The sequence below is a fragment of the Halichoeres trimaculatus genome, unplaced genomic scaffold (assembly GCF_033239565.1).
Source record: "Halichoeres trimaculatus isolate MK-OKI-2021-1 unplaced genomic scaffold, fHalTri1.1 fHalTri1_scaffold_23, whole genome shotgun sequence".
In the NCBI taxonomy this organism is placed as follows: domain Eukaryota; kingdom Metazoa; phylum Chordata; class Actinopteri; order Labriformes; family Labridae; genus Halichoeres; species Halichoeres trimaculatus.
This window is the reverse complement of record NW_027437201.1, coordinates 25,048,365-25,070,034: the sequence shown is the minus strand read 5'-3', so window position 1 is coordinate 25,070,034 and position 21,670 is coordinate 25,048,365. Positions and strand designations below refer to the sequence as shown.

The 21,670-nt window shown below is 48.7% G+C and overlaps 3 protein-coding genes and 1 pseudogene across 3 annotated transcripts in view; 3 read left to right on the top strand and 1 right to left on the bottom strand.

The window, feature by feature from the left end:
• Positions 1–300: 300 nt before the first annotated feature.
• LOC141785501 (sodium channel protein type 4 subunit alpha A-like) lies at positions 301–6,397 on the bottom strand. The gene is made up of 3 exons (XM_074663842.1): positions 6,307–6,397; positions 536–839; positions 301–453 (listed from the first exon to the last, which is right to left on the bottom strand). The coding sequence occupies exons 2-3, from the start codon at positions 788–790 to the stop codon at positions 301–303; spliced, it is 408 nt and encodes a 135-aa protein (XP_074519943.1). The 5' UTR covers positions 791–839; positions 6,307–6,397.
• Positions 6,398–8,431: 2,034 nt separating this feature from the next.
• Positions 8,432–13,498, top strand: dydc2 (DPY30 domain containing 2). Its single transcript, XM_074663755.1, has 8 exons — positions 8,432–8,463; positions 9,208–9,360; positions 11,017–11,133; positions 11,421–11,798; positions 11,873–12,220; positions 12,299–12,451; positions 12,798–12,872; positions 13,318–13,498. Exons 2-8 carry the CDS (start codon positions 9,214–9,216, stop codon positions 13,426–13,428), a joined length of 1,329 nt encoding a protein of 442 aa, XP_074519856.1. The 5' UTR covers positions 8,432–8,463; positions 9,208–9,213; the 3' UTR covers positions 13,429–13,498.
• A 755-nt stretch (positions 13,499–14,253) lies between these two features.
• Positions 14,254–16,435, top strand: LOC141785430 (peroxiredoxin-like 2A; annotated as a pseudogene).
• Positions 16,436–17,669: 1,234 nt separating this feature from the next.
• The window catches only part of LOC141784874 (PDZ domain-containing protein 7-like), a 7,985-nt gene continuing 3,984 nt past the window's right edge, over positions 17,670–21,670 (top strand). The window contains exons 1-7 of the mRNA XM_074662807.1: positions 17,670–17,875; positions 18,333–18,428; positions 18,508–18,736; positions 19,027–19,164; positions 19,234–19,408; positions 19,565–19,741; positions 19,820–19,967. Coding sequence (XP_074518908.1) covers positions 18,574–18,736; positions 19,027–19,164; positions 19,234–19,408; positions 19,565–19,741; positions 19,820–19,967 — 801 coding nt within the window. The 5' untranslated portion in view covers positions 17,670–17,875; positions 18,333–18,428; positions 18,508–18,573. The remainder of the gene's footprint in view (positions 17,876–18,332; positions 18,429–18,507; positions 18,737–19,026; positions 19,165–19,233; positions 19,409–19,564; positions 19,742–19,819; positions 19,968–21,670) is intronic.

The following is a 21,670-nucleotide window of genomic DNA, read 5'->3' as shown; positions in this document are numbered from 1 at the left end:
TGCTAAATAATTTAATCTGGGGTTAAGGAAACAAACATGGAAACAAAGCTCACGAGCAGACATCTCTCTAATCGACAACTCCAGATACTAAAGTCAGTTAAAGGTCAAATCTGAGTCAAACCCGACTGAGACAAATAAATAAGTTAAAGTAAAGATGACCGGTCGTCTCTGCCTGTCACACCATCAAATCTGCTTTGATATCTAACAGAGAAACCATCAGAGCAGCTTAAATCAAAATCTGCTCTGATATCTAACAGAGAAACCATCAGAGCAGCTTAAATCAAAATCTGCTTTGATATCTCACAGAGAAACCAGCTGAAAGCTTAAAGGATATGAATGTATGAGAATTCGGATGGCTCCTCTTCTAACCAAACTAAAGGGGCTCAGAATGTAGCAGGCGGGTTCAGCGTTGAACCTGTAGATAGTGTTTCCTTTGCTGACCACAACGAATGTCTGAAAAACAAAGAGCAGAAGAACAAACATGAGCTGGTAAACAAACGTTTCTGGAGCAGCTGGAGGATCTGCTGATACCGACGCTCTGGGCTTTGTAGAAGGGGTCCAGGTCCTCCAGAGGCGTGTTGAGCAGCTCCGGGGGAGGATCTCCGTAGATCAGGGGTAGACTCTTCCCCGCCTCCAGGTCGGCGTGCGGGGCCACGGACTCTTCCTCCTCATGGCCGTCTACTTGTGCGGCCTTTTTTCTTTCCTCCTTGAGCCTCTCGATCTCCACCAACGACTCCGGGGTGAAGCGGCGGAACACAGCGGTGCCTGGGGGAGGGAGCAGGGACGCCATCTTCGCATTGCGAAGGGTTACCACCACACCGGGGTTTGCCTACAAGGAGCTGGGAGAGTGGAGGACATGATGAGTGAATAAAGGCGAAGCAAAGACAGATATCCTCTGAAGTTAAACCTGTAAACGGATCCTGCTGATCCGAAGGACGACAAACACTTTTTATGACCTTCATAGCGTAACGTCTTCCAGTTACTCGATAGCATTTCTCTACCTTTTGCACCACACAGTCGACTCTGCAGTGAACCGGTCACTTATTCACTTTGCACTTTGTGCCAAACATGACCCGAGTGTTGGATTGGATTATTTGTCTGAGCTTCCTCTCTTCACATCACCAGGGTTAGGGTCCACATGGTAACAAAGAGAGGAGACGGTCCGGACAGGAGCTCGGACTTTCCCACCGCTCTGAGGAGACCATGACTGGTGGAGCTACATCAGATTACTTATTAGCTTAGCAGACGCTCCACGTCAGGTCCAAGTGGCGTTTGCTTACATCCTTTGATGTGTTCAGCAACCTGTCTGATTTGGTGTGGAGCAGCTGAGGTTATCCTCTGTCAGGGAAGCTAACAACACAGGTTTGGGCAGAGGTTGATCCTTCTGTGTAAAACTAATGAGCCACTGAGTGTTGGTCTCTCACAGATCCACAGAGTCTGATGGAAACTCACTCAAAGGAAAAGTGTGTTTGCAGTCATGATGCAGCTGTTGTTTGACTTTAAAACCTACAGATCACACTGAGCCTGAGCATCAGGTCATTTATCGATCACACACGGCTGCACTGGCAGCAGTGATTTCCCCAAACTTCCTCCCTCAGACAGAAAATCTACATCCCGTACACACGGAGAGGCGCACACGCTCTGACAGATACGGTGGCTCCCCAGCTGCTCCAGGCAATCAAGACGGAGCGTCGTGTTTCAGAGGCCCGATGACTCGGCTCATTCCTTCCTGGCTGAGCCTTCGCTCTGCGCCTCACATCCCTCCGATAAACAGCACAGCATGCCAACTTATCTTACCAGGCCCACTCCTCTCTCTACTACCTCCTATTTTACAGGGGGCCCCTAACACACCAAGCTTCCGCCTCCACACCCTCAGCCATGCTTTACACCCCCCCACCGACCCTGCTACACGACACTCGGGCTCCGAATCCCACTTTTATACGACCCAGACTTCAAACATTTAATCTGAAAGCTGTCTCTCATCAATCACAGCCACCAACCACTCCTCAGAAATGATTTATCCCCTTTGTCCTGCTCAAAAGTAACACCAGAGTCTCAGCCCGAGTCCGTGTCCCCCCTCATCAAACCCCCGATCTGGGAGCCGTGGGCCCCACTGCCCTCAACCGTGAGCCAACCCTAAAATACTCATCCTGAGTCTGGATGTGTTTCTGCTTTGCTTACAGGGAACGTTTCCTGATTGCATTACATCACGCCGGTGCTGCTGAAGCCATCAAGTGTCCCGTTTTAAAAAAGCTTAGTCCCTCAGTTGAGAGCGTGCCAAACTCAAGAGACTCCTCCAAAAAAAGGATGTTGCCCTGTCCGCTGAACCAGGCAGGTAAATAATCTGCTTTGGCACCACGTCTCCATCGCTCAGGGCTTGTTTCTGCACAGGAACGGCTCAGAGCAGGAAAGACCACGAGGGTCAGGATCAGCTAAAACAGATTCAGTTTGTCTCACGTAAACCTCTTTACAACACGTCCAGAGGATCACTTCCTGTCTGAGTTTCCAGTCTAAAGAGAGGGATCAAGTTTCAGATTTTGGAGGCAAAGATGTGTTAGTTAATGGAGGAGGCGCTCTGGTTCATCAAGCCTGTAACTCACAGACACACCTAAGAGTCGTTTTAGCGACTAAATTACAAGGACAGGCTGATGATATCGATCACACTGTCCATTTAACATCAGAAGTCAAGCAGGAAATGTAAAACGAAACCAGGACAGTGTCGCGTGGGAACAATCCTCCAACTGTGGGCGGGTAACACTCAATGTTTACAGACAGACAGCGAAGAGATCCTAGAAATGAAGTTTTGGAGGAGGCAGGTTGAAGGATAAGTTTTGTTCTCAGTCTAACTCTCAGTAAAACAGTTTGGATGTCACCAGAGAAGGAGGGCGAGAGGATGTGTAAACCAGAACCCAAGCCGTCAGCACTGCGAGGTTCACATCGTAAGTCTGCAGTGTCCAGAAACACCCAGAGATTCGACCACGAAACAAGAACTGTCCGACCCATCGAGGTGTGAAACAATGCTCAAATATAACTCTGTGACAGGGATGTGAGGGGAATGTCTCTTTCCTAACCACAAACCAGCAGAAACGTCCAGTTTAAAAAATAAAGATCAAAAACCTGCAGTTCCTTCACTGTCCACTTGAGGCTCGCTGCAAAAAGCTCAGGATCTCTATTAGGTCCCATTATCAACGTCTAAGTTTCAGCCAGCTCTGAGTGGACCCTGGAAGATCTGCAGGTTTGACACTTCCACAGAGCTTCACATAAGCAGACTGAGGGACGGCGCCTCGTCACGCCTCAGAGGCTGCGTCTGTATCTTTAAACCGTCTAACACTGTAAGTTTAAACCAAAGACAAGTTCAACAGTTACAGTGAATCTGTGGGAACATATTGTGTTGTAATCTTATCCTGTTTGAAAGCAGCATGAATCAATCTGATTGGTTTATTTCAGCTGTGGTTTAACCTGAGTCCCGCTCAGACAATCAGCTCCTTACACCAGCGCGCTCCTCCCTCGGCCTGGAAACAGCCGGCCATCCCAGTCTGATGTTGGGTTTCAGAAGCCTTCCCCGACAGTAATATATATATCAGCTTGCATGTCAGTGAAGGCCATGTGACCTGTGACATTCCCGTTGAGGATATGGAGCGGGTAATGTAGACACTTCTCCGTTACACTAGCCGGCCGGGGAATGCGAATGCCAATATTCACCTCCGGAAACCAGCCGATCTTACTTTGAGCGTTTGTCATAAAGGTATCGTGAGTTCATACTCTCAGGAGGGCCTGTGCTGTTTCCCCTGAGCCGTGAAGACGTTCAGGGGTCAAAAATCAAAGTGTGGAAGGAAAAGAAAAGGAAGAGGCTCTGTGATGCCTCCAACATGTCTCTACATGTGAGATTAAAGCGAACGAAAACCCCTGAGAAGAGAGCCTCATCGTTTCAGTGACCCCTTGGCTCCGCTCTGGTGTCCTGAAAATGTCAGGACTTTACAGACACGTCAAGCGTTAACATGGCAAATGTCTCCGTCCCCTCATTATGCAACACTTAGCCTCGCAGGAATGTGGTGAAGTTGTAAACAACAGATCGAGAGCACAAACAAGAGCTTTTATCCACACGTCCTCTGACACGAGCCGTGCTCCTGTTCTCTCCGTTTTCTCACGGGGTCAAATCACAACGCTGCACTTTACTCTCCCCCAGCCCGCTTCAACACCTCGTCACCCACCAGTTAACCTTGTAGCTCGACCCTGCAGGGAGCCACCTATAGACAGACTCCTCCACCTGTTGCCACCTCCTAACCTGTGGTTGTAAACCCTGCAGGCCTGTGCTGCTCAGAGCCGAACCGGACTGAAACAATCAGCTCTCAGGGTCAGGCCCTCGGAGACTCACGCTCTTATTCTGATGTCTTTATCAGACCAGTCCACGGAGCACTGAGTGGCAGAAAGTGTATCTCCACATGCATTATGCTGCTGTTAGGAGCACAGCTGCTGTCGTCTGCGGTATGTTTCTGTAGCTGCATACCAAAGAGCTGTGAAGACCGCACATAATCCCTCTCCTGCCGGCAGCCGGTGATCAGACGTATGGGCCTGCTGATTCACTAATCCAGGTTTTTATTGGAGGATGAAGCCAAGTGATGCACGTTGAGCTGACGATGACAAAGAAGTGATTCCAGCACAAATAGTTCCCTCAGATATAAATACCACGCAGCCTTTAATGAAGACTTGAAGAGTAAAGTTGTTGACGACCTAAAAAGTAAATCAGATCATTTGATACAGCTTTCTGAGCAGGTTTTCACTGACTTAGACTGACCCATTTGGCCTTTGCTCTGGCAGAAACCTGAGGAGATTACATGTGGAAGTGTTATGGGGAATATTCTGTGTAGCTTGTGAGGGGCCAGCGGGAGCTATTATCATATTCATTACACCAATCAAGTCCTTAAAAACCTCAGACATAAAGGGCCGAGCCGCTCTCGCCTCCACGACTTCAAAACAAAGCCACGGTGAGAAATCCTCAGCGCTGACACGTGATGTTCAGACCAAAAACCAGAACTGAGCGTCAGATTCGTTGTTCTGGGTTTACGGGGACTCGATGGTAAAATGTGAGGAAAAGCTCTGCTCATCTTTAACCTCGTTTCACCTTTTGGATCCTCTGGAAAATAGGCAGGCCCAGCCAAGTGGTCACATGGGGCTACTTGGTGAAAGAAACTCAAAACCGACACCTTCTGCGTCCAAGAACATGTGATGGGAGACACACAAACACACTGGAGCAGGGGAGGACTCACACCTGCTTACAGGTTTATACAAAACACAAATACGGATCAGATTTACCCAAACAGACGCAGAGAGAGGGGAAATGACGTCAGAGGAGTGTGAACTCGCTCGGTTTACAGTGAAGTCCTGAGGTTTCACCCGAACACATCAACACCAGCACCAGCCATCATATCTGCCACTGGGCCAAAAAATGTGCTTCCCCTGCAGGGAGCCAGGCTGTAGCCCCACACCGCCGATTTGAGCGGCCTGGATTAACAGCAGAGAAACTGTGTCTTTGAGCATCCACAGCATCACAGTATCTTGCCCATCTGCCATGAAGACATGAGCTAAAAATACAGCTCTGCCCCAGTGGGAGGAGGCACAGCCGGGCTGAGAAGGTTGCAAAGTGTCCACACCGGGCGTCACAGCCAAGAGGCTGCAGAGGGAGCGTACACCTGGCAGGTGAAGACGTGAGGCGGCGCTGATGCTCATGACTTGTTCTCCCTCTCTGTGTCTGAAACACAACAAAGCTCCTCTGAGAGCGTGCTGCTCCACAACACAGGAACTCACACGCTTCCTCAAACACAAGCACTGTCAGGAGCCATAAATCTGCCGCTGCCAAATTTGACCCAAGCTCAATTACAGGTCTGTGTTTATTTATAGAACAAAGCAGCCGTATTAAAACACATCTTTGTATTTAGAGGTTTCGTCTGTTTGAAAACAGACTAAAACACTTCTTTACTGACACATTTCTTCACATGTCAGTCACACAAAACAGCTGAACTGCTGTTGCTTGATAGAAATGAAAACAGGTATTCATGCAGAGAATTTGAGGCATTGCAGAAAAACTACTAAAAACCTGCAAACTCACAGTCAGGACAGAGTCTGATTCACTGGGAGAAAGGAGGAAAGGCAGAAAGGAGCTGGCAGAAAAAGGCAGAACAATCAGAGCCGTGTGGCACCTGCATGAAGCCCTTCAACCTGCAGAAAACTCAGATTCTGGGTTTCTGAGCGGACCCGGCTCCAGGCTCAGAGAGCGGCTGCAGACAGCAGCAGCAGGTGGCAGCTTACCGTACACACTGAAGCAAGTATTCCAACAGGATCCACGAATTTTAGAAAAACAAATCCAGAGTCCCGTCAAGTCTCACGCCGAGGACGTAATTCTCCCCCTGTGGCAGCCAGCGCGGGGCTGCAGGACAGCTGTTGCTGACGCAGTCTGGTGTCCAGCAGTGAAACCGGAGGAGTCCAGTCCAGGTAGGATCAGATCAGAACTTTGACACTTGTTCAGCCGAACGTGTCCCACATTCCCACACAGCTGGGGGCTCCTGCCAGTATTTACACCAGTGGAGGAAAGTTAATGAGACAGTTTGTTTGAGCTGAGGTGCAGCTGCAGCGCTGCACAGAAAACTGCAGCTACCATGACACAAGAAGATCACTCACACTGACATGTTTTCTGTTTTCATTAAGATACCAACATTTCTGTGTTCTGCATTCAATGATCTGATTTTTTTCTCTTTTTAATGATTAACTCATTTGTAGCAGATCATACATTAAAACACAAGTTTTGTGCTCAGGTATTTAATTTTGACACATTTTAAAATAAAGTGGAAAGGAGATTTTTGAGGAGTTCAGTTCAGTTATTTTCAGAAATAATAAAATGATTCAATGTTTAAAGCGTGCTGAATGATAACTACTTTTCTTTTACCAGGGATAAAAAGATCATGAAGTTTATTTTTAGGCTAATATCTGATGGAAGAGTGAAACCAGGGACTGAAATGTTCACACTTTAAAAAGTGATCATGTTTTACCAGCTATGAAATGCAAAAAACAACCACAAGAGGACAGTATAGCTACCTTTAAAATTCTAAATAATCACTTTATTCTCAGTCTTTCTATGGATTTTATAGTTTCTCTCTCCTTATCACTTATTTTAAACAAAAACTCTAAATTAAAGTATGACATGCTATGGTTTATAGGTTTATAAATAAAGTGAACTGACCTTCCTCAGCGTCCCGTGGCTGAAAAAAAAGAGTAGAAGTGTAATTTTCTGTCAGAAGTAAAAGGAAATATCTCCATAAGAAGGAGTGAAACACTTTTTAAAGGTTCAGATGTGAATCAAGTATTAATTTGAATAACTATGATCTTTAGGTGTAATGAGACAGGACGTCACTCAGCCATTGGACGAGCTCCTCAGCGCTCCTGCTGATGCTGAGCTATATTTGGCTGAAAGGTGTGTAGTATGATTATACAAGGAAAATGAGATGAGCCATCTCTGACTGACAGTCATCTGTTTCTTTGAAATGGGACCTGCTGGTCACTGCCCCCCCGCCTCCTCTCGTGTCCACAGCGTCTCTGTTTGGAGACACAGAGCACATCAGGTTAGAATAATCACAGATATCTGACTCTGCTCAGGCCGACTAATACTAAAGAAAATGTGACAAACTTACTCTGATTGTTCTGATTTTTGTTCAGTCATAACAGATGTAAATAAAGTGGTTATTGCAAAGTGTGTAATGTTTGATATAAAGTTGATGTGATACTTTAATTGACTTATTTCATTGTTTTAAATCAACCAGTTATTTAGATAATTAAACTTATAATTAAATTTAGAGATAAGATCATTTGGTGGAGGTATGGCGAGTGAGAAGCATTAACATTTATATATTATTATCATTATATATAATTATCATTATTATTATATTATTATTATCATTATTATCATTATTATTTTTATTATTATTATTATTATTATTATTATTATTATTTTATTATTATTATTTTATTATTATTATTATTATTATTATTATTATTATTATTATTATTATTATTATTTTTTTTTTTTTTTTATTATTATTATTATTATTATCATTAGTAGTAGTAGTAGTAGTAGTGATTTTAATTCTGGCCTTGGAGCAAAAACTCCGAGGGTAAACTTTTGAATTTGGACTTTCATCACCAAATTTGCCCCAAATCTCAAAATTTTTACGGAAAACATTTAAAATTCAGACTTTCCCCCTCAGAGCTCAGAGTTCTGCATCTGAAAGTTTCCCCCAAACATTTCCATCCCAGATCAGTCTCCTGATAAACCCTCGGAAATCACTTTAGCTCAGAGGCTCGGATCCTCCATCGGAGAGCCGGTGGTGGTAGGAACCAATCAAAGAGAGCTGAGTGAGGGGGAACAGTGTTGACGGGACGCTGTTACTATGGAGACTGAACCGCTACATCCGGGTACTTTTCTAAACGGTTTGTTTCGGGTCTGTCGTCTTTTTAGATCAACAAAGAGTTTTAAACTTAGCGTAGGTACAAAGTTAATTCATGTTTAACAGTAAATTTATTATTATTGTTATTGTTTATTTATTTTTTACTCTGACCGAAGAGTCCGATAGTTTCTGTGTTTGTGAGTTTGTGAGTTTGTCTGTTTGTGTTTCTGTATGTTTGTGTGTTTGTGTTTGTGTGTGTGTGTGTGTGTGTGTTTGTGTGTTTGTGTGTGTGTGTGTTTGTGTGTTTGTGTTTGTGTGTTTGTGAGTTTGTCTGTTTGTGTGTTTGTGTTTGTGTGTTTGTGTGTGTGTGTGTTTGTGTTTGTTTGTGTGTGTTTGTGAGTTTGTTTGTGTGTTTGTGTGTTTGTGTGTTTGTGAATTTGTCTGTTTGTGTTTGTGTGTGTGTGTGTGTGTGTGTGTGTGTGTGTGTGTGTGTGTGTGTTTGTGTGTTTGTGTTTGTGTTTGTGTGTCTGTGTTTGTGTTTGTGTGTTTCTGTGTTTGTGTGTTTCTGTGTGTGTGTGTGTGTGTTTGTGAGTTTGTGAGTTTGTCTGTTTGTGTGTGTTTCTGTGTTTGTGTGTTTCTGTGTTTGTGTGTTTCTGTGTGTGTGTGTGTGTTTGTGTCTGACGGAGGCTGGTGGTCGTCGTTGAAGAGGCTCGTCTCTAACAAAGGGTGTTTCCTGTTAGTTTTACCGCCAGGTGTTTTACCTCTCTCACAGGTGAGCATGGACTCTGAGTACCTGAGGACTCACCTGGGGAAGTGTCTGGCGGACGGTCTGGCGGAGGTGGCCGAGCAGCGTCCGGCAGACCCCGTCCTGTACCTGGCTCACTGGCTCTACAAGTTCAACCAGAACGAAGAGTACGAGGCTGAGGTGAGCTGCTGTGCTGTGTCCCTGCCAGCAGGGGGCGCCGCTACACAACACTGTCTGTTCATACCAGCTCTTAATGTGGTGGTGTTTCCTTTCCCCAAGTTTATTTTTAGGAGTCAGCTCCTCAGGTTTAGAGAAAAGTAAAATCTGTTTTACACTAAATTTCATTCAAACATCTGAACATGGTTATTGACAGATTCTTTGCTCACCCAGGGGCACAGCAGTGACTCCTCTCAGCACTGTGGGCAGAATATGAGCACAAAGAGATTAAACATCACAGTTTAATACAGCTGAAATCTGTCAGATCTGAAGTGAAAAGAGGAATAAGCTGACGGGCTTCTCTGATTATTAAAATATAACGAGTAACCGTGTTATCTGGAGACATATGCTCCTCCAACCACAGGTCACATCATGGACATCATCCAGAGTCTGACCCCAGCTTTAATAACGAGGCTAACTCACAGGAAAGACTACTGCCAGCTTTAAACTCCTCAGAAACTGAGCTGCTCCTGCTCTCACCTCCTCCTCCTCCTCCTCTACCGGCCTCCTCCTCACAGCCTGATCTCCTTCAGGGTTTGGAGGCTGCAGTGAAGCAGTAATCAGTCTGAGACGGTCTGAGCTCCTCAGGCTGAGAGCTGCAAAGCTGCAGAGCCGCAGAGCCGCAGAGCCGCAGAGCTGCAGAGACACAGAGCTGCAGAGCTGCAGAGCTGCAGAGCTGCAGAGACACAGAGCTGCAGAGACACAGAGCTGCAGAGACACAGAGACACAGAGACACAGAGACACAGAGACACAGAGCTGCAGAGACACAGAGCCGCAGAGCCGCAGAGCCGCAGAGCTGCAGAGACACAGAGCTGCAGAGCTGCAGAGCTGCAGAAACACAGAGCTGCAGAGACACAGAGCTGCAGAGACACAGAGCTGCAGAGACACAGAGCCGCAGAGACACAGAGACACAGAGACACAGAGCTGCAGAGACACAGAGACACAGAGACACAGAGCCGCAGAGACACAGAGACACAGAGACACAGAGACACAGAGCTGCAGAGCTGCAGAGCTGCAGAGCCGCAGAGCCGCAGAGACACAGAGACACAGAGACACAGAGCTGCAGAGCCGCAGAGCCGCAGAGCTGCAGAGCTGCAGAGCCGCAGAGCTGCAGAGCTGCAGAGACACAGAGCTGCAGAGCTGCAGAGACACAGAGCTGCAGAGACACAGAGCTGCAGAGACACAGAGCTGCAGAGACACAGAGCTGCAGAGACACAGAGACACAGAGCTGCAGAGCTGCAGAGCTGCAGAGCCGCAGAGACACAGAGACACAGAGCTGCAGAGCTGCAGAGCCGCAGAGAAACAGAGCTGCAGAGCTGCAGAGACACAGAGCTGCAGAGCTGCAGAGACACAGAGACACAGAGACACAGAGCTGCAGAGACACAGAGACACAGAGCTGCAGAGACACAGAGCTGCAGAGCTGCAGAGACACAGAGCTGCAGAGCTGCAGAGCTGCAGAGCTGCAGAGCTCAGTGAGATGTGCCAACACCTTTGGCTGCCTTTAAGACGCTGCTCCCATGACGGGTCAAAGGTCAAATCTGTCACCATCAGGCCTGTCAAAGGTTGTCTAGAGGAGCGTTTCGTAACTATTGTGTTGATGTTGTTGTTGTGTGTTTGCAGAAAAAGGCGACTCTGGACCCCCAGAGGGAGGAGCAGGAGAAAGCCGGAGAGGAGGAGCAGGAGAAAAACGGAGAGGAGGAGCAAAACATGAGGGAGGCCACAGTGGAGTCAGAGAAAGTGAGAGTTTGGCTAACCTAACAGTTCTTCCTCTACCTCATCAGGCTTTTTATTTCTCTACAGTTTGACTGTTTGTTTGTTGTTTTTTGGAATTAAGATGTTGAACACTTCATTTTCATTCCTGTTTGAGAAATTTATATCGAGCAAACATCAAGAGCCAGGGAAAGCATCATGTCCAGGGTGAAGAGAAGGTCACCGCTCTAACGTACCACAACACCAAGATTTCTGTCGCTCTAAAAGAAATCACCACGAATATTAAGACACGTGTCATCACATGACATCAACAGATCTCTGAGCAGGAACCTTCAGCGTCCAACGCGTCCAACGCGTCCAACGCGTCCACGCTGGCCTCATCAGACGCTGCTGAAGAAAACCAACCTGCAGAGACGCACAAAACACCTGATCAAGACCTCCAGCAGAGCCCAGAGGAAGACAGACCTGATCAAGACCTCCAGCAGAGCCCAGAGGAAGACAGACCTGATCAAGACCTCCAGGAGAGCCCAGAGGAAGACAGACCTGATCAAGACCTCCTCCAGAGCCCAGAGGAAGACAGACCTGATCAAGACCTCCTCCAGAGCCCAGAGGAAGACAGACCTGATCAAGACCTCCTCCAGAGCCCAGAGGAAGACAGACCTGAAGCTCAGGACGAGGGCGCCGAGTCACAGGTGATCAGTTACCTTCCTCTGCATGAATCACTCTCTGAGGTGGTGAAATGATCCAATCTTTTAAATCTCTGTAGTTTCAGGAGGCTGTGCTGTGTCAGGGGAAGGATGCAGCGGAAACCACCACAGAGTCTCCTCACATGAAACCACTGGAGTCCAGCAGGTCCTCGCTCAAAGAGGAGTCTGCAGAGGAGCCTGAAGGAAAACCTGAGGCCGAGGAAAGGAAGGAGGACACGGGAGAGAAAACTGGGGAGGAACAAACCAGTAAGAAAGAAGAGGAGGAAGAGAAGAGTGAGAAAGAGGAGGAGGAGGAGAGGAGTGAGAAAGAGAAGGAGGAGTGGAGTGTGAAAGAAGAGGAGGAGGAGAGGATTGAGAAAGAGGAGGAAGAGAGGAGTGAGAAGAAAGAAGAGGACGAAGAGGAGAAGGTGATGAACTGAAGCTGCTCTGAGAAAGTTGACTCTGTGCGTTGAAGGCGACTGTGACATGTTTCTCTGTCCCTGCAGGAGGTGGATGAAGCTGACGCTGAGTCTGAGCAGACTGAAACTTTGACTCTCCACCAAGACGCCGACGACGTAAAAACAGACCAAACAGCAGAGCAGCCAGACGGAGCGGACACACAGAGCCGTGTTCGTCCTGAAGCTGAACACACAGAGCAGGTGATGACACGCTCAGAGACGAGCAGGCCGCAGATATTCACAGACTCAGGATGGAGACAGGCAGGATGAGAGAGAGATACAGAGGAAGAGTAAAGGCAGAGGGAGCTGGAGATAACAGGCCAGCTGAGGACAGACGGAGCAGGAGGAGGAGAGAGGATCAGGACGTGTCTTCAGTCAGAGAGGAGAGGAGGCAGGATGAGATCAGCTGAGTGGATCCTGGAGCAGATGTGTGAAAACTGCTGCTTGGAGCCTCTTGATGTCAGGAAATGCAGCTGGTTTCTGTCAGTAAGGATGATAAACGAGGACACTTTGTTGTCAGCTGTGATAAAAGTCTTTTTTTTTTCAGGAGGGGTCGACACCTGAGGCTGCAGAGGAGACACAGGAGGAGTCAGACGCTGCTCCTCTCCAAGAGCAGGAGAAGGTTCAGACATGTTTCTTAACCTTTGCCAAATGTGGACTCAGGGTGGAGACAGGGTGGAGACAGGGTGGACTCAGGGTGGACTCAGGGTGGACTCAGGGTGGAGACAGGGTGGAGACAGGGTGGAGACAGGGTGGACTCAGGGTGGAGACAGGGTGGACTCAGGGTGGACTCAGGGTGGACTCAGGGTGGAGACAGGGTGGAGACAGGGTGGACTCAGGGTGGACTCAGGGTGGAGACAGGGTGGACTCAGGGTGGACTCAGGGTGGAGACAGGGTGGACTCAGGGTGGACTCAGGGTGGAGACAGGGTGGAGACAGGGTGGACTCAGGGTGGACTCAGGGTGGACTCAGGGTGGAGACAGGGTGGAGACAGGAGTGTGGACTTTGAGACAGTCAGACAGTCAGGCAGGAGTTTGGTTTGATCTTTGACCTGATCATATCTTTCAGGAGACGGACGATCAATGGGCCGCTGACGCCGCTGATGACTCGACTCTGGCCGACGTGGAAATGCTCCGTCGAACATGGAGGGTGGACTCTGTGGAGAAAAACAAAGATTAATGATCAATAAAATGTAAATAAAGTCATTTTGGAGGCTGATGTGTGATGTGAAGGTTAAACTCCAGGACGTGGTGGATTCTTTGTGTTCACGTCAAAATAAACTTTGAGCTTTTTGTTTGTTTCCATCATGTGATCTTCTCTGAGTCTGAGCTGTGAGCTTCTCTAAGGCTTGGTCTGCTCACAGCGGGGAAACCTGCAGGTGAGTGCAGAGTTTTTCAGAGGGTTAACCTGTGTTATCCAATCAGGATGAGCCTGTTAGTCAGCTGTGAAGTGAGAAACAAAAACCTGCGGCTCACATTTACAATAAATCTCAGACGAAGATCAAGGCCAGTGAGGAAAACACATCCCAATCATTTTATGACCTTTTTTTTTCAGAGAAACAGTCAGAATTCTGACTTTTTCTCTGAAAAACAAATAAACACAAAACATTTGGACGTTTTTTTTCTCACTGGCCCTAATCCCCTTCCGTAGAAATCAGCCAGCTCAGTGATTGAGGGAGTAACTGGTATGTTGATTGTGCAAAGAGCGGAATGACTGAGCAGATTTTCTTTCTCTGACCTTTGAACCCAAACGGGAGGAACTTGATTGCTGCACAAAGTTTCTTTTGTGCTTCGACCGTTTTTCACGGAGCTGACGCCGCGGAGTGCGTCAGTGATCAGAGGCAGCTGTGACGGAGCGAGGTCTGCGTCCGGACCCACAGGATCCGCTTCAGCTGGGAGGGTCCGCCTCAGGTGGGAGGGTCCGATTCAGGTGGGAGGGTCCGCCTCAGCTGGGAGGGTCGGCCTCAGCTGGGAGGGTCCGATTCAGGTGGGAGGGTCGGCCTCAGCTGGGAGGATCGGCCTCAGGTGGGAGGATCGGCCTCAGCTGGGGGTTAAATGCGCAGGTCGCCGGAGCAGCGTCACAGCAGCAGGAGCTGAAGATGTTTTAAAGCGGCCAAACGCTCAGAGGAAAGATGGCGACAGCTTTCATCGCCAACGCTGCGGCGACGATCACCGGCTTCATCACCGGAATCAGCAACTACTTCACCGACATGTTCCTGACCCCCCCACTCAAAGCCACCCTGAGGCACCTGGAGGAGGCCGAGCTGAAGACTCTGCAGGGAGGTGAGAGGAGCAGCTTTCTGTTTACAGAGCAGGAGGTGAGAGGAGCAGCTTTCTTTACAAAGAGCAGGAGCAGAGAGGAGCAGCTTTCTTTACAAAGAGCAGGAGCAGAGCAGGAGCAGAGAGGAGCAGAGAGGAGCAGCTTTCTTTACAAAGAGCAGGAGCAGAGCAGGAGCAGAGAGGAGCAGAGAGGAGCAGAGAGGAGCAGAGAGGAGCAGAGTCATGCTGATCTGTCCCTCCCTCCTCAGAAACACGGACCCTGAAAGCCAAATCTCTGTGGCAGAGCTCGGGGGCTGTGGTGGTGGCCGTGAGGAGACCTGGATGATTCCTGTGCAGAGAGGTGAAGCTCTCCAACTCTTTCCTCTGTTCAGAGTTTTTATCTTTGTCAGTGTGAAGCTCACGTCTGATTCTGTCTGTGAACTATGAGCAGATGAACTTTGACTTGATTCAAGAGGAAAAATAAAAACGACTCCAACAAAAGCTGCAAAAGTCAAAAGCAGTGAAACAAAGAAAAGAGTTAAAGGTGTTGAGTGTTGGTGCTTTACGAGTCATCGTTAATTATAATTAAAGTCTCATCTGTTTCCCTGTGAGGCTGTTATTGGAAGAGGCTGAAAAATAAACCCTCAAATGTTTAAACTATTTTTCTGGGAAAAAAGTCTGAACTCTGACTTTTTCTGAGAGTTCTGACTTTAATCTCAAAGTTCTGACTTTAATCTCAAAGTTCTGACTTTAATCTCAAAGTTCTGACTTTTCTCTCTGAGGAAATATTGACAAAAACAAACAAAAAGTTGATGTGTTTATATGCTCAGTGGTCTAATCCTGTCCCGCAGACTGTGGACTGAATCTCTGCATCGTGAACAGACCCAGCAGGAGGAAGTGTTTTTGTAGCGACAGGTTTTGTGGATTGTTACTTGTTTTGTGACCTGATGCTCTCACCGCAGGAGGCCGCTGAGCTGTCCTCTCTCAAGCCCCAGCTGGACCAGCTCGGGGTTCCTCTGTACGCTGTGGTGAAGGAGGACATCGGCACCGAGGTCCAGAACTTCAGACCCTACTTTAAAGGCGAGATCTTCTTGGATGAAAAGGTGAATTTTTAAAATCTTATTTAATATTTTCTCCTGTGAATTCAGACATTGTTCCATCGGCTTCCTCATGACGCTGAGATTTTAAGATCTCTGAACCAGATTTCAGCTTCATCATGAAAACACTGCAGTCATTCACAGTCTGTGAAGCATCGATTAAGATCTGTGAATCGTTTCTAGCTTCTCATTTGTCTGTTTCCTTCCAGAGGAGGTTTTACGGACCCCGTGAGAGGAGGCTGGGTCTCCTGGGGTTTGTGCGTCTGGGTGTTTGGCTGAACGGCCTCCGGGCCTTCAGGAGCGGCTTTTCTGGGAATGTTTCGGGAGAGGGTTTTGTGCTCGGCGGGGTCTTTGTCATCGGTCGAGGACAGCAGGTAAACACTGAGCACAGTAAAGTTTATCTTTGCATCATGTTAACTCTCTTTTTGAGTAACTTCCTCTGTTTCCTCCTGCAGGGAATAATCCTGGAGCACAGAGAGATCGAGTTTGGAGACAAAGTCAACCCTGAACACGTCATCTGGGCTGCCAGGCGGATTTCTCAGGAGCTCCGTCCTTTGGAGAGCAGAGGCTCAGATTATCACCGATAGGAAACAGAGCTGACACGTTACCGAGGTTTGATGTGAGAGGGCTCTGGGCTCAGGATGCAGTTTGCAGTGTGACTTTGCTTCAGGAGGATCTGAGCGTGTTAATGATGGTTTGTCTTTAAACTCGACAGAGGAAGCAAACCTGATGTCTGACGCTCAGCTTCCAGTCGTTGCTCTGTCACACTTTAACTTTGCCACCCTGGGGCCAAGAAACCAGGGCCTCTGAAAATAAAGCTCTGCTTTGTGCTCCACATTTTGGTTTCTTGTGATTTACTTTCTGGGAAAAGTTGTTTCATGTCTCTCTGGGCCCTTTGGGTTCAGGGTCCGACTGTTTTAAGGAATAAATCTGTTTCACGACGCTGCGTCTGAAAACAATCCACAGTAAACCAAGCCTCTGCTGGCTCAGTGATGTTTTAAACACTAATATATTCAGCAAAGAGTCAACAGTGGCGTGCACAGGAGGGGGGCAGGGGGGCGGTGGCCCTCTCCTTCATGGCCCAGTTGTTGAAAAACGTGCTCTCCTCGTGGCCTCCTTGGGGCCTAAATGAACACGTAGGTGCCATCTTCAGTCCAAACACAGAGTGAGCATTTAAGACCAAAACACACGCTTCAGTTTACCTCTTGGAGCCAGTAGTGTGCTGAAGTGCCCTGTGACATGTAGAGCCTTCTGTAGGGGCAACTGTTTGTGCCTTTTTCCCTTTGGCCTTCAGAAAGTCTTTGCACGCCACCGTCAGATAACACTCAGTTAGGGTTAGGGTTAGGATGTCCTGATCCGATACGCTGCACCGTCACACTTTACGGCTGCTGTAAATCAAACCACGTTTCCAACATGTCCGCTGTGAGGGATTACTTTTCTTTGGGAAGCAATGACAGGAAAACAGCATCTGCAACATGTGAAGGGAGAGTTCCTCCAGGGGGCGCCAACAGGGCTCACTTTGTTACAGCACGATTCATCATTCACACCAGGATCCCCATCAGAGTACGGGTCAACCAGAGGAAGGATCAGATCAGTATCAGGGAAATATAGCGTGAAAGAATCGGATTGGACTGGAAGTAAAAAAATCTGTATGGAAACATCCCTGGATAACACTTTTCCGTTTACAGTGACACCGTGTTTACACCGAGGAATAAATGTAAAAAAAAACACTCCTTCCCACAGTGACCAGTTTATTTAAGCTTTAACTGAGAAAACAGGAGCTTTTTATTTAAACTTAACTGTTTACACCACAATGTGGCTGAAAGTCACGTGTCCGGGTCATTTTAAATCAACAAATCATGATGTCATCGTGATGTCATCATGATGACATCATATAACATTCATATCTCAGGGCAAAGTGGACGTTTCAAAGTCCGACTTCCCCTGAATGCAGCAGACTTCTCCATAACCTGATTGGCACATTCGTCATCCAACCAGTGGGCTTTTATTGGGAGCCCTCCAGCCAATCAGCGCGCAGGGGGCGGGACTTAGCGCCTGTCGGAGAAACGCTGCTCCCACGGAGGACTGATCGCTTTACTCAGCGTGGATCAGCAACGTGGAAGTTTCCTGTGTGTCCACGGAGCTCAGGAAGGATTAATGTGACAGGGCACACCTGGAGCGGTCACCTGTCCGTGTCTGCGCGTCAGGATGTTCACTTTGGTGAAGTTTGGACGGGCTGCGGCTCCGGAGCGTCAGAGCGCACAATGAGAGGTGAGTGTTCCGCTCTTTGTCGGTTTTCCTCTCTCTCGGATTGTTCTGGAAGTCACCTGCCGCTCCTCAGTGTCCCACAGGTGTTCAGCAGATTAAGGGACAGTTCAGGGGAATTAATCCCCCTCCGCGCTCACACGCCGGAGCTCGGACGGTTGACCCGACTCACGGCGGCGCTGTCCGGGGTGCTGAAAGGTAAGCACCGTGAGAGGTTCGGGAAACCCGGAGGACAGAGGTTCCGTTAATGTTACCATGGTACCAGCACCATGTGACATCCGGACTCTTAAGAAGGTCAAGTCTGGGATCAAGCAGTAAATCCAGTTTGACCCGCTCCAGGTGAACTGAGTATTTAAGGTTTCAGCTCCTCACAGGAACACTCAGGACACACACTGGATCAGCTGATGCTGTTTTTAGTGTTTGTTTACCTGAAACCTGTCCCTGTGTTTCCTGTGAGGCTCAGACAGGTGAGAGAGATGCATCATGGGCAGGGACGGACCAAAGAGCGACCCTGAGGAGACGAAGGAGCAGCGGCCATGTCCCAGAGGAATCAGCATCGGTGAGTTTGTCATCAGGGTGGAGGTCAGTGTGTGTGTGTGTTGATCCCTGTGATGCAGTCTGTGACCTCCTTCCTGCAGACTCCTCCACCTGGAGCTGAGCCCGCTGTGGAGCGCCGCCTGTGAAAGGAGACCCCGCCAGCCTCCATGGCTCACTCGTCAGACCCGTCCCGCAGGGAGAGGACCCCTGGGACTCAGGGGTCACACACCGCTACGCGCAACCTCTTACGGAAGAAGGAGCAGCGCCGGCGAGGAATCCGATCCTCGTCGCCCATGGGCCGGGTCATCCTCATCAACTCCCCGGTGGACGGTGAGGAGCAGAGTCTGAGGCAGAAACATTAGACACAGAGTTCATCCTGGGTAAAAACACAGGTCAGATCAGAAAGTGAAAGAGTTTAATCTCCTCTGGTGTGAAGGTCCCGGGATGCTCAGGATAATCAGATCAGTCTGATCATTCACTGATATCCAATCAGACTGTGAGCCATAAACAGACTCAAGGCGGTGGCGTCCGCTCTCTGACCTCCGTCCTCAGGGATGGATCCACGTTTTAGAGCAAAGTCACAGGATCTGACTCTGGCTTCACTCATGTGATGTTTTCAGGCGGAGACGACAGCGAGGACCTCCACACCATCACCGTGGACAAGAGCGTGGACGGGAAACTGGGCTTCAGCGTGCGGGGGGGCTCCGAGCACGGCCTCAGCATCTTCGTCAGCAAGGTGGAGGATGACAGCACAGCAGGTGACGTAGCAAAGCCTGAGGGAGGAAGTCAGCGTCATGACGTTATCACAGCTCTGTTTCCTCCGACAGAAGAGGCCGGCCTGCTGGTTGGAGACAAACTGGTGGAGGTGAACGGGGTCAGTCTGGAGAGCATCACCATGAGCAGCGCGGTGAAGGTGCTGACAGGAAACAACAGGCTGAGGATGGTGGTGAGACGCGTGGGGAAGGTGCCCGGCATCCGCTACTCCAAGGAGAAGACCACCTGGTGAGATTAACAGCCCTCTCCTCATGGGCCGTCTCTGTGGACCGTCTCTGTGGACCGTCTCTGTGGACCGTCTCTGTGGACCGTCTCTGTGGACCGTCTCTGTGGACCGTCTCTGTGGACCACTGGTCTGATCAGGATGTGCTGCTTGTGTTTCAGGGTGGACCTGATCCACAGGCGGATGGTGGTGGAGGAGAGCGGACAGACGCCCTCAGAGATCAGCTCGGGGAGCGCTCTGCAGAGGATCGTGCACCTGTACACCACCTCAGACGACTACTGCCTCGGCTTCAACATCCGCGGAGGGAAGGAGTTTGGTCTGGGGATCTACGTCTCTAAGTAAACCTCTCCTCCACCCACTGCAGAGCCTCAGACTCCACCTCTGGAGCTCACTCATCCTGTGCTGCTGTGTTTCAGGCTGGATCCTGGAGGTCTGGCCGAGCAGAACGGGATAAAGATGGGAGATCAGATCATGGCGGCTAACGGCGTGAGCTTCGAGGACATCAGTCACAGCAGCGCGGTGGAGGTGCTGAAGAGCCACACACACGTCATGCTGACCATCAAGGTGAGCGCTGCCGTGGACGGTTACACCAAACGTTTGTCAGACCTCCAGGATCAAAAGAGAAAGAGGTGAAGTCATCTGATAACACTTATTTAGAGAGCACATGTTCAAACCAGCACAGCTGACCAGCTCTAAACAAACAGTGAGATCATTTAGGAAGTAAATATTAAAAACACTAAATATAGAAGGAGAAAAAGCCACAGTCAAGAAAAGCAAAATAAAAAGCTGGATGTGTCTCTCAGCAGGTTTTAAAAACCAGGGCAGAGAGGAGTTTTAAGAAGAGGTTTAAGGCCCCGTTTACACGACGCCGAAAACGGTCGATTCCGCAAACATTTCGTTGCGTTTTGGCCTTCCGTTTAGACGAGACCACGTTGCGTTTTCAGTGAAAACGCAAACTTTTGAAAACGCTCCCCAGAGTGGAAAGATCTGAATCCGCTCCGCCATCCAGCTTCGTGTAAACACAGAGCGGAGCGTCTCAGGGTGAAACGCTGATGTCACCGCATGCGCACTCGCAGTTTCAGGTGAAGGCTCCGCGCTCAGCCACATTTCCAGTTGAGCCAGTAGTTGGCGGTAATGCGCGTCATGGTTGGATTGCCGACCGTCTCACACAACAAAACGGCAGAAAAAGAAAAAACAGAAGAGGAGACTTCTCCTCCTGGAGTCGTATGAACGCGGATCGTTTTCACGCCGTCCTCATGTAAACGCGGGTGGCTTTTGAAAATGCAAAGGAAGAATCGTTGCGGGAGTCTCCGTGTAAACGGGGCCTAAATCTCTGGGTGGTCTGAGCGTCCTGACAGTTAGAGACAAACTGTCCCAGAGCGAGGAGCAGCCACCCTGAAGCTCCGCCCCCTCTGCGTTTGAGCCTCGCTCCGTGGACGTCAGGAAGCAGCTGGTGTGTTGACCCGAGCGCTCTGATTGGAGGATTCAGGTCAGGGTGGGAGAAAAAATCAGTGGACCATAGTGTCAGTTTTTTTTTAACTATTTCATATCGTGATTTTATTTTGTTTAAAAATAGTTTTTTTACCCAGATTGAAGTCCTTCATTTTCCTCTTCGTTAAAGGGTTGGGTTTGAAAAACGTTCAGCTATCAGAATCAAACAAACCTCAAAGCTGACTCACATGTGATGTGCTTTTTCAGGGGGAAATATGGCTCCTGATATCATCATCATCATCATCGTCATCATCGTCACCATTCAACTTTTTCACTTCTTCTTGTTTTTAAAAAAGAAAAAATACAAAGAAACAAAATTTTAGAATGATGAAGAATCTGGATTGAATCGAATTAGCTCCCTGAAACTCCTGAAAGGATCAGACCAGGGGGTGCAGATGGCCTAGTGGTCTGGGTCTTACCCTGGAGCGGGTGGCCCAGGTTTGAGTCCAGCCTCTGTTGAAGAGTGTTGGTCGTCTCTGACAGAGGAGGCTGAACCATTTCAGGGCGTTTGATGGCGACACAGAGCTGGGGGGGCGGGGTTAATGGATCAGGTGTGCTGAAGCAGCGGTCAGGTCTGAACCTGAGGGTTTTGTGCAGTTGTTGCTACATGTGAGAGGAGCTCATGTCTGTCAGAGCTAACTCTGACACACACTCACTGTCTCGCCTCGTGTCTCAAACCGCCCTGCTCTCCTCTCCTGGACGTGTCGTCCGTCCGTGCGGCGGCCTGACAGCTGGCGTGCAGTCGTAATATCTCCCGCTCACTTTACTTGTAGCAG